Source organism: Grampus griseus (assembly GCF_964374135.1).
Source record: "Grampus griseus genome assembly, chromosome: 1".
Lineage (NCBI taxonomy): Eukaryota > Metazoa > Chordata > Mammalia > Artiodactyla > Delphinidae > Grampus > Grampus griseus.
The window spans coordinates 49,643,691-49,660,179 of NC_139017.1; the positions used below are offsets into that span (position 1 = coordinate 49,643,691).

At 43.0% G+C, this 16,489-nt stretch overlaps 1 protein-coding gene across 1 annotated transcript in view; it reads right to left on the reverse strand.

Annotated features, from left to right (window-relative positions):
* Positions 1-2,019: 2,019 nt before the first annotated feature.
* Positions 2,020-16,489, reverse strand: part of GPA33 (glycoprotein A33) — a gene marked incomplete at both ends in the record, with an annotated part of 45,220 nt that continues 30,750 nt past the window's right edge. Inside the window, 3 exons of the mRNA XM_082654419.1 lie at positions 2,020-2,095; positions 2,619-2,751; positions 3,477-3,596. Coding sequence (XP_082510545.1) covers positions 2,020-2,095; positions 2,619-2,751; positions 3,477-3,596 — 329 coding nt within the window. The remainder of the gene's footprint in view (positions 2,096-2,618; positions 2,752-3,476; positions 3,597-16,489) is intronic.

Here is a 16,489-nt window from a genome sequence, read left to right on the forward strand (position 1 = left end):
TCACCTCACCTCTCCTAGGAAGCCCAAGAGGCCCACGGTTGGTCAACATAAGCCCACGAGACATAAGCTCTACCTTGGTATGAATAAAACCCACCTTAATGGACTTGAGGACACAGGGAGGGGGGAGGGTAAGCTGGGACAAAGTGAGAGAGTGGCATGGACATATATACACTACCAAACGTAAAATAGATAGCTAGTGGGAAGCAGCCGCATAGCACAGGGAGATCAGCTCGGTGCTTTGTGACCACCTAGAGGGGTGGGATACGGAGGGTGGGAGGGAGGGAGACACAGGAGGGAAGAGATATGGGAACATATGTATATGTATAGCTGATTCACTTTGTTATAAAGCAGAAACTAACACACCATTGTAAAGCAATTATACTCCAATAAAGATGTTAAAAAAATAAAACCCACCTTAAAAAAGAAATAAGAATCTCCACTGACAATTGTATTACTACTGACGGCATTTTTTATTGAAGCAAAGAATTTAACAAAATATATAAAAAATATATTTAAAAAAATCACAGATGGACAACAGATTTACAGGATTGCTTTTATAATCATCCAGGAAAAAATGACAGTGTTTACTTACTAGTAAATTGCATTTGGGTAAGACCAGCCACTGGGTCACAAGACCCAAGCAGCCAGGACACTGCCTGAGCTCTTAGGAGCAGAAGAAATAATCGACCAACAGGGGAGAGGCTGTGGAAGGGGCAGCAGGACAGCCCAGCCAGCAAAGCAGAGGCGGCAGCCCAGCCAAGTCAGGAACAGGCAAGGTCAGGGCAGGGGTTTGGTATCAGGAAACAGAGGTGGACACATCAGTTACTCTGGTCTTGAGAGGAATCACTATGATCTGAGAAGCCAGGACCAGCTGCAAACTAGCTCCTCTGTGTGTGCGCACATGGGTGTGTGTTCATTTAAATTATCTCCCACTTAAATCATGAAACTAGCAAGTGGGTTTGGGTGGGAGTCATCTTTGTGTCCACAATCCCATCAGGGAGACCAGAGAGCGGAAGGCCCAACCTACCAAAGCAGTTTCCCCAATTAAGCTGGATTGAGCACCCGCTAGGAGTGCTAGGAGGGCTGCCGGCTGCGAGGACTCCAGGGAAAGCAGAGGGAGTGAGGCCCATGTCCTGCCCCCTGGAGCTCACACTGTAACACAGGGGAGAGACATGCTCAGACAACTGTGTCATGTGGCCCGTGATGGGCGTGGGACAAAGTAACAAGATTGTCCCCATCTGTGTAGGAGATTAGGATGGGGTTATAGAATTCGCTGGGATCTGAGATGGGCCTGGAGGGACAGGTAGGATTTGATAGGCAGAGATGGGAGTTGCGTAGGCATTCCCAGCCAAACAGAGAAAGCAAAGCCCCACGAGGGAGTGTGCAGTGGGAGCTGGGGTGGCCCTCGCAGGGAGCATCTGGAATGTTCAGGAAAGTTGCGGGAGATGCGGCTGGAAAGGGAGCTTGAGGCCAACGTGGATCCAAAGCGCCCAAGTTGCACAAATGAAGGGACTCCTTTACATACTCATTTATTCTTTCATTCATTCAACAAAAATGTATTGTGCACAAAACCTCTGCCAGGAGTCATTCCCCTGGGTGCTAGGCGCACAGGTGGAGAGGGCAACTCCGGCCCTCCGGAGGCTGGTGTCACCCCCACAGAGCGGGACAGGAGCGCCATGGGGAGGGGGAGGCCGCTGCCTAGTCCAGGGTGAGGGTGGGGCCCTGAGCCGGGCGCAGCAATGGGAGGGTAGCTTCAAAGGTGAGCGCCCTTGACAAGCTCAGTCACAAGTGAGATCTCCTTGGCCAGGCCAAGCCAAGTCCTCCAGCAGCCGACATGGGGGAAGAAGCATCCCATCCATGACTGGGACCAAGGGTCAGAAAAGTGGGGCTTGGAAAGGACAGGGGAGGCATGGAGGCAGGGGAATGACCCCCTAATGCTCCCCCTGACCCCCTCCTGCAGCAGGCCCTGGTCATCGGCCAGTCTGGTCAAGGGACTCTCGGCTGGGGCCCCTCTGGTCTTCATTCCTCACCCTCCTCTTCCTGTCTTCTGGAAAGCTCTGTCAGCTGCTCTGGTGGCTGGTAGCCCGCCCGATTCCTGCAGGCAGTGAGGACAGAGGGGAAGGGTTTGCCCTCACTCACTCAGACCTGAGGGAGCTGGGCTTAGTGCTCCCCACGGGACAGCCATCAGATCCCCCATCCCCACCCGTCCAGCGGCAAAGGGACACTGGGCTGAACGGCTGAGCTCAGAGCAGAAGCAGGGTGGCACGGACTTGAGCTGAGGGCATTATGGGAACAGGCTGGCTCTGCGAGGGGAGCAGGGAGCGGCCTGTTACGGAGCCTCCGCACCCCCCTACCCCTGCCCTGGGCACCCACCGGAAGCCCCACCCTGAGATCAGAGACTGGAGAACTACGGGCCTTGGAGTCGAGGTCCGGACTGCAGCGCCACTTTAGGATTTGCGCGAATCATTTACTCTTTTTTCAGCTATAAAACGGGGCTGATAAAAGTTATTTTTACTGTTACCAGCTGCCCCCTGGGGTGTTATGAGTGGAAGAGCTGGGGTGCATCTTCCCAATGTGCTGAGACCCTTGCCAACGGGCTGCCCACCCCCGACACTCACGGTCGCGTGACGTCCGCATCCTCAGCCTTGCCAGTCTCCCGGCAGCAGCAGCAGTAGACGATGACGCCGATGACGATGAGTGCCGCGGCCACGCCCCCCGCGATGCCCGCGTACAGGGCCACATTCATGGAGGCTGAGAGAAACAGAGCCGCACGTCCTGAACCCCAACCCCAGTCCCCAGCGCGAGCCCCCAACACGAGCCGAGGCTCCGGGTGGTGAGCACGCCGGGAATGAGGAACCACAGCAGCAGGCGTCTGGGAGGCGGGAGGTGGTCCCTCCCAGGCTCTGAGCGGCCCCAGTCATCCTCCCAGCCCAGGTGGCCGCGCTGCCTGCTTCTGGTAGCATTCCATGAAAGTCACAGCCTCGTGGGAATGTGACCAGACAAGGGGGACACTCTTCAGGATGGAAGCGTTGACAAGGACAGATGGCCAACAGATTTGGAGCCAACAGGCTCCAAAAAAGTCCTCGGGTGTCAGTCATGCCAGCTCCTACTCTAGTTCATCCCCAAGATCATCAGGGTATCCCACCCTGAAAGGATGGGGTTCTGACTCTGTGGCAGCCCAGTCTGGGCACTTCCCCCTTGCCCCCTGAGCGACCCCAAGGGCAGGCAGGACCGAGCAGGTCTCCAGAAGCCAGCCTAAGGCACTATTTCCAAAGAACCCAGGGAACTGGACTGGCCTCCAGATGAGGGGAGCCTGGGACAGGATCATCTGGCCGTCACCTCAGCCACCCTGCCAATGGGAGACCCCCAAAGAGGCTGCCCAGTTCACCTCCATGTTGGTCCCTGTCAGCTGACTCTGGACTACCAGCCTGTCACCTCTGGCATTCGTCCTCCCTTCCCCCCCAGACTGCTCTTACGAGGTCTGACAGCCACAGTGATGTTGCAGGACTCCATCCCTACATCATTGCTGGAGGTGCAGATGTAGTAGCCCGACATTTCTGTGGAGATGTTCTTCAGAGAGAAGATCTGTCCTGTGACTGAGAAGGGAGAAGAGTCAGGCTGAGGAGACGGGCCACCAGAGTAGAGCGAAACGGCTAGGGAAATCCTAGGCAGATACAAGCACCGCCACTGAACGTGTCCAAGCCTCATCTGTAATATGGAGAAAATATCTACCTCTAGGGCTGCAGGAAGATTAAACCAGGCAGGCTGCACAATTCTAAAGTGCTTAGAATTCAGGCAGGCACCCTGGGTTTGAAGCCTGGTTCTGCCACTTATTGACTTTGGGCAAGGAACTTAGCTTCATTGAACCTGTTTCTTTATGTATAAATAAAATAATAATAGTGCCTGCCTCACAGAGTAATTGTGAACATAAAATGAAGTACTAACAAATACAAACCCACAACCAAATGGCTGATGTATAGTGAGTCTTCAGGAAACGTAATATACATTATACATTGCGTGGAATTGCTTTCTAATTAGACCATATAATTATAACCACTTTCATAATCTTCAGAAACAGAATTCCTTAGCTTGGACTCATGTGAAGGAAGACTTTAGAACTTCAAGAACTCTGACCTCTGGATTTCTCTGCCATGAGTGGTGTGTGTGAGTGTATGTGGTATTTGTATGGGTGTGTGTGTGGGGGGGTGGGTGTGTGGGTGGTGAGGCAGGGAGGAGGCAGCCTGCCGGTCTAGACTCTTCCTCTTCCTCTTCCACCACTTAATTAAGCCATTTAACTTCTGTGAGTCATAGCTGCCTCATCTGGAAGTGGGAGGGAAAGCACCTGATTCTCCTGAATTCAGGGCAATGGTCCAGACGCCCTCATGCGAAACCTTCCTGCTAAATCTATGATCCCATGGATTTCTCCACCTTGAAATGGAGAGCTTTATGCTTAGACAAATTTTTATGTCCTGTCCTCAAAGATGCTCTGTCATAACTGCTGTTTGGAGAGAAGAGTTAGAGACCTTTGTCCTCTAATTTGCTGCAGAGCCTGCCTACCCCACTATCAACAGGTGGTTACACTTCATCCAGAGGAGATGTTCTAAACTGAAAATAGGATCCAGCCACTGCCCTGTTCAGACATTTCAGAGGCAGCCCATCGTCTTCAATAACAAGTCCAGGCTTCTTAATATGGATGTGACATTACAGATCTGGCCCTGGAAATCACTCCAGCTTAACCTCTTGCCAGTTCGCCTGGTGTCCAATCCTTTCCCTGCCCAATTCCACTCTGTTGCAAGATTGTATCTCGGTGTGGATTTTTCTTGTCTGGATGTGCTTCCTCAAATACAATGTCCTCTGATTCTTCCAACAATCTTATATGGTAGATGGAACAAATATTTCTATCTCCAATATCATAGTGGTAACTGGAGGCTTAGAAAAGTCAAGTGACTTGCCCAAGGTCACAAAATTAAGAAATGACAAAACAGTAACAAAAATTCCATTTTAGGTCTAGAACTCCCTGGAGAAGTTGACAATTTACTTTAAAAAAAATTATAGAAGAGAGAACAGAGAGGGTGATAAGGAGAAGAGCATTCCAGGACCTTCCAGATCATAGATGAGTAAGTGCCCTGTTGTGGTCGCCAAAAGCACACCACAGAAGAGGACGTGGATCCAGGTGTCCTGCAGCACCACCTGCAGGAACAGGCTGTGTGATTTTAAAGGCTAGCATCGTACAGAAACACATCATTTATTTTCAAGATGAGGGCTCCCTAACCAAGAAACTTTGTGAACAAAATTCCATATTTGATGGGGTGACAAACAAACCTATCTTACACTGCTGAGCCTGTGGAACTGCCAAATACAGACTCACATTTTATGGGAATTGGTCTGAGAAGGCACACCCAAAGGTGTGCTTATCCACATATCCACATCTATAGTATGAACGAAATTGGGCTTCTGGTTGGAGACAAGATGGCAGAGTAGACGGATTTGAGCTCAACTTCTCTCACAAAAACACCAAAATCACAACTAATTTCTGAATAACCATCAACAAAAAAGACTGGAACTTACCAAAAAAGATATTCTACAACCAGAGGCAAAGAAGAAGCCACAACAAGATGAGATTCTCCCACAGGAGTGAGTTCTGAGCCCCACATCATGCTTCCCAGCCTGGGGGTCTGGCATCAGGAGGAGGAGGCCCCAGAGCACTTGGCTTTGAAGGCCAGTGGGGTTTGATTGCAGGAACTCCATAGGACTGGGGGAGATAGAAATGCCACTCTTGGAGGGTGTGCACAGGTCTCGTGTGAACTGGGACCCAGGGAAAAAGTAGTGATTTCATAGAAGCCTGGACCAGACATACCTGCTGGTCTTGATGGGGGGGGGGGCGTCTCCTGGGAAGGTGGGGGTGGAACTGGCTCACTGTGGGGACAAGCACTGGTGGCAGAGGTACTGGGGAGTACTCATTGGTATGAGCTCTCCTGGAGGTCGCCATTTTGCCACCTAGACCAGCCCCACCCAACAGCATGTAGGCTCCAGTGCTGGGACACCTCAGACCAAACAACCAACAGGGCAGGCACAGAGCTCCACCCATCAGCACACAGGCTTCCTAAAAATCTTCCTGAGCCCACAGCAACCTCTAAACACACCCCTTGACACAGCCTTGCTCACCAGAGGGACAAGACACAGTTCCACTCACCAGTGGGCAGGAACCAGTCCCTCCCACCAGGAAGCCTGAACAAACCTCTAGAACATCCTCACCCACCAGTGGGCAGACACTGGAAGCAAAAAGAACTACAACAACGCAGCCTAGGGAATGGAAATGGCAAAGGAATATGTTTCAGATGAAGGAACAAGATAAAACCCCAGAAGAACAACTAAGTAAAGTAGAAATAGGAGGTCTACCTGAAAAAGAACTTTGAATAATGAGAGTGAAGACAATCCAAGATCTCAGAAAAAGAATGGAGGCACAGACCAAGAAGATACAAGAAATGATTAACAAAGAGCTAGAAGATATACAGAACAAACAAACAGACATGAATAATGCAATAACTGAAATGAAAAATACACTAGAAGGGATTAATAATAGAATAATTGAGGCAGAGAACAGATAAGTGAGCTGGAAGACAGAATGGTGGAAATCTCTGCCATGGAACAGAATAAAGAAAAAAGAATGAAAAGAAATGAGGACAGTTTAAGAGACCTCTGGGACAACATTAGAAACACCAACATTTGCATTAGAGGGGTCCCAGAAGGAGAAGAGAGAGAGAAAGGGCCATAAAAACTATTTGAAGAGATAATAGCTGAAAACTACCCTAAAATGGGAAAGGAAACAGTTAACCAAGTCCAGGAAGTGCAGAGAGTCCCATACAGGATAAACCCAAGAAGGAACATGTCAAGACACATATTAATCAAACTGACAAAAATTATAGACAAAGAGAAAATACTAAAAGCAACAAGGGAAGAGCAACAGGTAACATACAAGGGAATCTCCATAAGGTTTTCAGCTGATTTTTTAGCCAAAATTCCGCAGGCCAGAAGGGAGTGGCATAATATATTTAAAGTGATGAAAAGGGAACATCTACAAACTAGAATACTCTACCCAGCAAGGCTCTTGTTCAGATTTGACAGAGAAATCAAAAGCCTTGCAGACAAGCAAAAGCTAAGAGAATTCAGCACCACCAAACCAGGTTTACAACAAAGCTAAAGGAACTTCTCTGGGCAGAAAAGAAAAGACCATAACTAGAAACAAGAAAATTACAAATGGAAAAACTCACCAGTAAAGGTAAACATAGATTAAAGGCAGGAAATCATCCATACACAAATATGATATCAAAATCACTAATCATGAGAAGAGAAGAGTACAAATGCAGGATATTGGAAATACATTTGAAATCAAAAGACCAGCAACTTAAAACAATCTTGTATATGTATAGTCTGCTATATCAAAACCTCATGATAGGGACTTCCCTGGTGGTCCAGTGGTTGGGACTTTGCCTTCCAATGCAGGGGGTGTGGGTTTGGTCCCTAGTGGGAGAACTGGGATCGCACATGCCTCACGGCCAAAAGGCCAAGGCATAGAATAGACACAGTGTTGTGACATATTCAATGAAGGCTTTAGAAATGGTCCACATCAAAAAACAAAAAAAACTTTAAAAATAACCTCCTGATAACTGCAAACTGAAAATCTACAATAGATACACACACAAAAAAGAAAAAGGAATCCAAACAGAACACTAAAGTGAGTTATCAAATCACAAGAGAAGTGAACAAAAGACTAAGGAGGAAGAAAAGACCTACAAAAACAAATCCAAAACAATTAACAAAATGGCAATGAGAACATAATATCAATAAATACCTTAAACATATATGGATTAAATGCTCCAAGCAAAAGACATAGACTGGCTGAATGGATATAAAAACAAGACCTGTATATATGCTGTCTACAAAAGACACACTTCAGATCTAGAGACACATACAGACTGAAAGTGAGGGGATGGAAAAAGATATTCCATGCAAATGGAAATCAAAAGAGAGCTGGAGTAGCAATACTCATATCAGACGACATAGACTTTAAAATAAAGACTGTTACAAGGGACAAAGGACACTACATAATGATCAAGGGATCAATCCAAGAAGGAGCTATAACAATTGTAAATATATATCCACCCAACATAGGAGCACCTCAATACATAAGGCAAATGTTAACAGCCATAAAAGGAGAAATCAACAGTAACACAATAATAGTAGGGAACTTTAACATCATACTTACATCAATGGACAGATCATCCAGACAGAAAATCAATAACGAAACACAGGCCTCAAATGTCACATTAGACCAGATAGGCTTAATTGATATTTATAGATCATTCCATCCAAAAGCAACAGAATACACCTTCTTCTCAAGTGCACATGGAACATTCTCCAGGATAGATCACATGCTGGGCCACAAAGACAGCCTCGGTAAATTTAAGAAAATTAAAATCATATTAAGTATCTTTTCTGACCACAACACTACGAGATTAGAAATCAACTATAAGAAAAAAACTGTAAAGAACAAAAACACATGGAGGCTAAACAATATGCTACTAAACAGCCAATGGATCACTGAGGAAATCAAAAATACCTAGAGACAAGTGAAAATGAAAACATGATGTTTCAAAACCTATGGGACACAGCAAAAGCAGTTCTAAGAGAGAAGTTTATAGCAATACAATCTTACCTCAGGAAACAAGAAAAATCTCAGATAAACCACCTAACCTTACACCTAAAACAACTAGAGAAAGAAGAATGAAAAAAACCTAAACTTAGTAGAAGGAAATAAATCATAACAATTAGAGCAGAAATAAATGAAATAGAGATGAAGAAAACAATAGAAAAGAACAGTGAAACTAAAAGCTGGTTCTTTGAAAATATAAAAAAAAATGATAAACCTTTAGCCAGACTCATCAAGAAAAAAAAGGGAGAGGGCTCAAATCAATAAAATTAGAAATGAAAAAGAAGTAACAACTGACACTGCAGAAATACAAAGGATCATGAGAAATTACTACAAGCAGCTATATGCCAATAAAATGGACAACCTAGAAGAAATGGACAACCTGGAAGAAATGGACAAATTCTTAGAAAAGCACAACCTCCCAAGACTGAACCAGGAAGAAATAGAAAATATGAACAGACCAATCACAAGACTGAAATTGAAACTATGATTAAAACACTCTCAACAAACAAAATTCCAGTACCAGAGGGCTTCACAGGTGAATTCTATCAAACATTTAGAGAAGAGTTAACACCTATCCTTCTGAAACTCTTCCAAAAAATGGCAGAGGAAGGAATATTCCCAAACTCATTCTATGAGGCCACCATCACCCTGATACCAAAACCAGTCAAAGATACCACAGAAAAAGAAAATTACAGGCCAATATCACTGATAATCATAGGTGCAAAAATTCTCAAGAAAATACTAGCAAACCAAATCCAATAATACATTAAAAGGATCATACACCATGATCAAGTGAGATTTATCCCAGGGATGCAAGGATTTTTCAGTATCCACAAATCAGTCAGTGTGATACACCACATTGACAAATTGAAAAATAAAAACTATATGATCATCCCGATAGATGCAGAAAAAGCTTTTGACAAAATTCAACACCAATTTACAATAAAAACTCCAGAAAGTGGGCATAGAGGAAACATACCTCAACATAATAAAGACCGTATATAATAAACCCACAGCTGACATCATACTCAATGGTGAAAACCTGAAATCATTTCCTCTAAGATGAAGAACAAGACAAGGATGTCTGCTCTTGCCACTTTTATTCAACATAGTTTTGGAAGCCACGGTAATCAGAGAAGAAAAGGAATCCAAATCGGAAAAGAAGAAGTAAAGCTGTCACTGTTTGCAGATGACATGATACTATACATAGAGAATCCCAAAGATGCTATCAGAAAACTACTAGAGCTAATCAATGAATTTGGTAAAGTAGCAGGATACAAAATTAATGCACAGAAATCTCTGGCATTCCTATACACTAATGATGAAAAATCTGAAAATGAAATTAAGGAAACACTCCCATTTACCATGGCAACAAAAAGAATAAAATATCTAAGAATAAACCTACCTAAGGAGACAAAAGACCTGTATGCAGAAAATAATAAGACACTGATGAAAGAAATTAAAGATGATACAAATAGATGGAGAGATATACCATGTTCCTGGATTGGAAGAATCAACATTGTGAAAATGACTCTACTACCGAAAGCAATCTACAGATTCAATGCAATCTCTATCAAACTACCACTGGCATTTTTCACAGAACTAGAACAAAAAATTTCACAATTTGTATGGAAACACAAAAGACCCCAAATAGCCAAAGGAATCCTGAGAACGAAAAACGGAGCTGGAGGAATCAGGCTCCCTGAATTCAGACTATACTACAAAGCTACAGTAATCAAGAGAGTATGGTACTGGCACAAAAACAGAAATATAGATCAATAGAACAGGATAGAAAACCCAGAGATAAACCCACGCACATACGGACACCTTATCTTTGATGAAGGAGGCAAGAATATACAGTGGAGAAAAGACAGCCTCTTCAATAAGTGGTGCTGGGAAAACTGGACAGGTACATGTAAAAGTATGAGATTAGAACACTCCCTAACACCATACACAAAAATAAGCTCAAAATGGATTAAAGATCTAAATGTAAGGCCAGAAATTATCAAACTCTTAGAGGAAAACATAGGCAGAACACTCTATGACATAAATCACAGCAAGATCCTTTTTGACCCACCTCCCAGAGAAATGGAAATAAAAACAAAAATAGACAAATGGGACCTCATGAAACTTCAAAGCTTTTGCACAGTAAAGGAAGCCATCAACAAGACCAAAAGACAACCCTCAGAATGGGAGAAAATATTTGCAAATGAAGCAACTGACAAAGGATTAATCTCCAAAATATACAAGCAGCTCATGCAGCTCAATAACACCAAAAAAGCAAACAACCCAATCCAAAAATGGGCAGAAGACCTAAATAGACATTTCTACAAAGAAGATATACAGATTGCCCACAAACACATGAAAGAATACTCAACATCATTAATCATTAGAGAAATGCAAATCAAAACTACAATGAGGGCTTCCCTGGTGGCGCAGTGGTTGAGAGTCCGCCTGCCGATGCAGGGGACATGGGTTCATGCCCCGGTCCAGGAAGATCCCACATGCCGCGGAGCAGCTGGGCCCGTGAGCCATGGCCCCTGAGCCTGTGCGTCTGGAGCCTGTGCTCCTCAGTGGGAGAGCTCACAGCAGTGAGAGGCCCGCGTACCGCAAAAAAAAAAAAAAAAAAAAAAAGCATTGTTTACATAATTCAAAGAGTCATCAGTCATGTACCACAATGTTCATTGCAGCTCTATTTACAATAGCCAGTACACAGAAGCAACCTAAGTGTCCATTGACAGATGAATGGATAAAGATGTGGCATATATATACAATGGAATATTACTCAGCCATAAAAAGAAACGAAATTGAGTTATTTGTAGTGAGGTGGATGTACCTACAGAGTGAAGTAAGTCAGAAAGAGAAAGACAAATACCGTATGCTAACACATATATATGGAATCTAAGAAAAAAAAAAGGTCTTGAAGAACCTAGGGGTAAGACAGGAATAAAGACACAGACCTACTAGAGAATGGACTTGAGGATATGGGGGGGGGGAGGGTAAGCTGTGACAAAGTGCGAGAGTGGCATGGACATATATACACTACCAAACATAAAATAGATAGCTAGTGGGAAGCAGTCGCATATCACAGGGAGATCAGCTCCGTCGTTTGTGACCACCTAGAGGGGTGGGATAGGGAGGGTGGGAGGGAGGGAGATGCAAGAGGGAAGAGATATGGGAACATATGTATATGTATAACTGATTCACTTTGTTATAAAGCAGAAAACTAACACACCATTGTAAAGCAATTATACCCCAAAAAAGATGTTTAAAAAAAAAAAAAAAGCCCATTGAACAAGAGCAGAGGCCAGAGCGGGAGGCCATGAAGAGGCGGGCTCAACAAGAACGTGAGAATGATGCCAAATACACCTCTTTGGGGAAACTGCAATTTTTCATTGAGACGGAAAAAGAAATGGAAATTGCTGACTACTCCGGATATGTAAAGTAAGAGCTGCTAGGATTGTTGGTGCCACCTTGGGGACCAGCTGTTCTTCCATATATAGATAAGATATATAAATTTCTCTATTTATTTTGATATATTTTAAAACAATAAAACTGAATAAATAAGTGTAATGGAATTAATAGATGAGTAATAAACCTTTTGAATTTTGAGATGCTGCTAAAAAAGAAAGAAAGAAAATCCTAAAGATGCTACCAGAAAATTACTAGAGCTCATCAATGAATTCAGTAAAGTTACAGGATACAAAATTAACACAGAGGAATCTCTTGCATTCCTATACACTAACAATGAAAGACCCAAAAGAGAAATTAAGGAACAGTACCATTTACCATTGCATCAAAAAGAATAAAATACCTAGGAATAAACCTACCTCAGGAGGCAAAAGACCTGCATTCTGAAAACAATAAGACACTGTTGAAAAAATTGAAGATGACACAAACAGATGGAAAGATATACCATGTTCCTGGGCTGGAAGAATCAATATTGTCAAAATAACTATACTCCCCAAGGCAATCTACAGATTCAACGTAAAGCCTATCAAATTACCAATAACATTTTTTGCAGATCTAGAACAAAAATCTTAAAGTTTGTATGGAAACACAAAAGACCCCAAATAGCCAAAGCAATCCTCAGAATGAAAAACAGAGCTGGAGGAATCAGGCTCCCTGACTTTAGACTACAAAGCTACAGTAATCAAAATAGTATGGTACTGGCACAAAGACAGACTTTTAGATCGATGGAACAGGACACAACGCCCAGAAATAAACCCACTCATCTATGGTCAATTAATCTATGACAAAGGAGGCAAGAACATACAATGGAGAAAAGACAATCTCTTCAATAAGTGGTTCTGGAAAAACTGGACAGCCACATGTAAAAGAATGAAATCATAACATTCTCTAACACCATACACAAAAATAAACTCAGGATGGATTAAAGACCTCAATGTAAGACTGGACACTATAAAACTCTTAGAGGAAAATATAGGCAGAACTGTGTTCGACATAAATCACAGAAATATTTTTTTGGATCCACCTCCTAGAGTAATGAAAATAAAACCAAAAATAAACAAATGGGACCTAATTAAACTTAAAAGATTTTGCACAGCAAAAAGAACCATAAACAAAATGAAGAGACAACCCACAGAGTGGGAGAAAATATTTGCAAAAGAAGCAGCCGATGTATTAATCTCCAAAATATACAAACAGCTCATGCAGCTCTATGTAAAAAAACAAACAACCCAATCAAAAAAATTGGCAGAAGATCTAAATAGACATTTCTCCAAAGAAGACATACAGATGGCCAAAAAGCACATGAAAAGATGCTCCATGTCACTAATTATCAAAGAAATGCAAATCATAGCTACAATGAGGTATCACCTCACCCCAGTCAGAATGGTCATCATCAAAAAATCTACAAACCATAAATGCTGGAGAGGGTGTGGAGAAAATGGAACCCTCCTGCACTGTTTGTGGGAATGTAAATTGGTACAGCTACTAGGGAGAACAGTATGGAGGTTCCTTAAAAACCTGAAAATAGAGCTACCATATGATCCAGCAATACCACTCCTGGGCATATATCTGAAGAAAAACATACTTTGAGAAGTTACATGCACCCCAGTGTCCATTGCAGCACTATTTACAACAGCCAATACATGGAAGCAACCTAAATGTCCATCAACAGATGAATGGATAAAGAAGATGTAGTACATTACATATATACAATGGAATATTACTCAGCCATAAAAAAGAATGAAATAATGCCATTTGTAGTAACATGGACGAACCTAGAGATTATCATACTAGGTGAAGTAAGTCAGACAAAGACAAATAGTATGTGATATCACTTATAAGTGGAACCTAAAAAAATGATACAAATGAACGTATTTACAAAACAGAAACAGACTCACAGACAGAAAAACTTATGGTTACCAAAGGGGAAAAGTTGGGGTGGGGGAGGGATAAATTTGGAGTTTGGGATTAACATATACACACTACTATACATAAAAATTATAATCAACAAGGACCTACTGTATAGAACAGGGAACTCTACTCAATATTCTATAATAACCTAAATGGGAAAAGAATCTGAAAAAGAATAGATATATGTATATGTAAAACTGAATCACTTTGCTGTACACCTGAAACTAACACAATATTGTAAAACAACTATAATAGAAAATAAAAATTTTTTAAAAGGAAAGAAAAAAATTATAAAAGTACTGGATGCTCATTACAAGAATTTATACATGTATTACATTACACTCATTACAAAAATATATACATATTATACAAGAATTTATGACATAAAACTATTACTTCAATTCAGTCCAATGTTTATATGCTCATCACATCAGCTCAAAACAAGATGATGAGGGTCCCTGTCCTCGGCGTTTCCAGTATATAAGACAAGACAGACATGAAACAATGGTGATTACAGGGTGTTTTATAGAGTTCAAAATGGAAGTGCAATTTGATCTTAATCTCACTTGAAGGGTCAGGGAAAGCCTCTATGAAGAGCAGAGAATAAAATAGAAATCATCTGTAATATCACCAGCTGTAAATAACAGCACTTTGATTTGAAGTTATTTTCTTCCAATCTTCTTCACATACACTTTCTTCAGATTCTTCCCTTGAAACCCAGCATGCTATTCTCTGGATACTCATTTTCTATAAAATGCTACCCTTTCTATCCTAGAATTCCATACCTTGGTGCATTTTCTGGAATACTGCTTACATGTGATGTTAATATATGTTACTGAGAAAGTGGTCTACGACCAAAGCAAGTTTAGAAATCATTGAGTTAGAGCTTCCGATGTGCTAACGAGCACTGGGCATCTCCAACAGGGGGTTTCGATATTAATGGTCTCATTTTCTAAACCAATTGGATTTTTGTATTTTTAAGAGGCATCTTGAAGGAACACAAGAGCATTCTGGGAAATGCTCTATGACCCTGGGCAATGTTTCAGGGGTGTATAGCTCTTATCAGAGTCCCACTATTTTAGCACGTGAAACTCAGTCTATGTGTTAAATGTACACAGCACACTGCAGACAGATAGAAGGCAGAAGACCTCAGACTCCTCCAGGACCTTCCCAATTATCAGAGCCCAGCTTGGAGCTCCTGGCCTTGTTTAAGATGTGGGAACATGTGGCATCCTAGGCCAGAGTCAGCACTATCCTGCCCCAGTTTCTCAAAACGAACAATGGACATTATAAGCTACTTTTGGATTAACCAGTGCACACACATTGCCACAAGACCTGCTTTGATTCTGATCTGGGGCTCTCAAGCCCCTTTTCTTTTTGGAAAGGACCCAATAGTTCCTGAAATCTTGCTACAATGAATGTTTCCGCTGCAGTGGCGACACCTTGTGGTCAAGAAGGGAAATGCACAGGACAATAGGGCTCCCACATTCCTTCTGCTCCAGCTGGGGAGAGGTTTACCTCCAGAGAAGCCCTGGTCTGCCAGAGACACTGATGTCAAATTGACAAGATTTAACTTTCCTGCCCCCCACCCTCCTATCTTGACATCCAGATTACTACTCCTTCAGTACATGAATCTCAGCTGACTGGGACAGTTCAGAGCTATCACATATGTGATCTCCTCTTACTCTTTTCGTAGCCTTTCGGGAAGGCAGTATAATGATAGTCCCAGGATTTCACATGAAGATATTAAGCATCAGAGAGGTTGTGAGTGACTTAAGCTACAAAGTGGAGAATTCGGGACTCAAATCCTTGTGTGCTGATTCCAGATTCCCTGTTCTTTTTTCTGCTGGCTTGCCTCCACTGATCCAAGTCAAAGGAAGCAATCTCTAATGCTGAGAATTCTGTCTTTAGATGTAGGAGGGTTGAGGAACTCTGCTCCCCAAATTGCCCACTGTGGACTTTTAAAATGTCTTAAAGGTCAGAAAGGGGTTTGGACTGACCCACAGAAGAAGACACAACAGACGCTCTAGGGCCCCGTGAGGTAGGCGGAGCCAAAGGCTTTGAGAACCACTCCCACCTCACAGCACCAACCAGATGCAAGCTTGTGTTGTTATTACCATTAACCATGCTTTTCTGGGTCACTCCCAGGTCCCAGTTCTGACTCTGAGTAAATCTTATCTAGAGGCAAGATAAATCTTTTCCAAAGTAACTAAGTGCATCTCCCTTTAATCTACTTTCATGCCCTCAGGTTTCTCCTCTTTTGGATCACTGAAAAACTAAGCTTTGGTTTCTAACAAGCAGAGGAGTCTTTCCTGATGGAGGCAGGAGAGCTGTGAGTTGGGTGCCCGTTTCCTACAGGGCAGAGGCCAGCCTCCCTAGCCTGATGCACAGGCC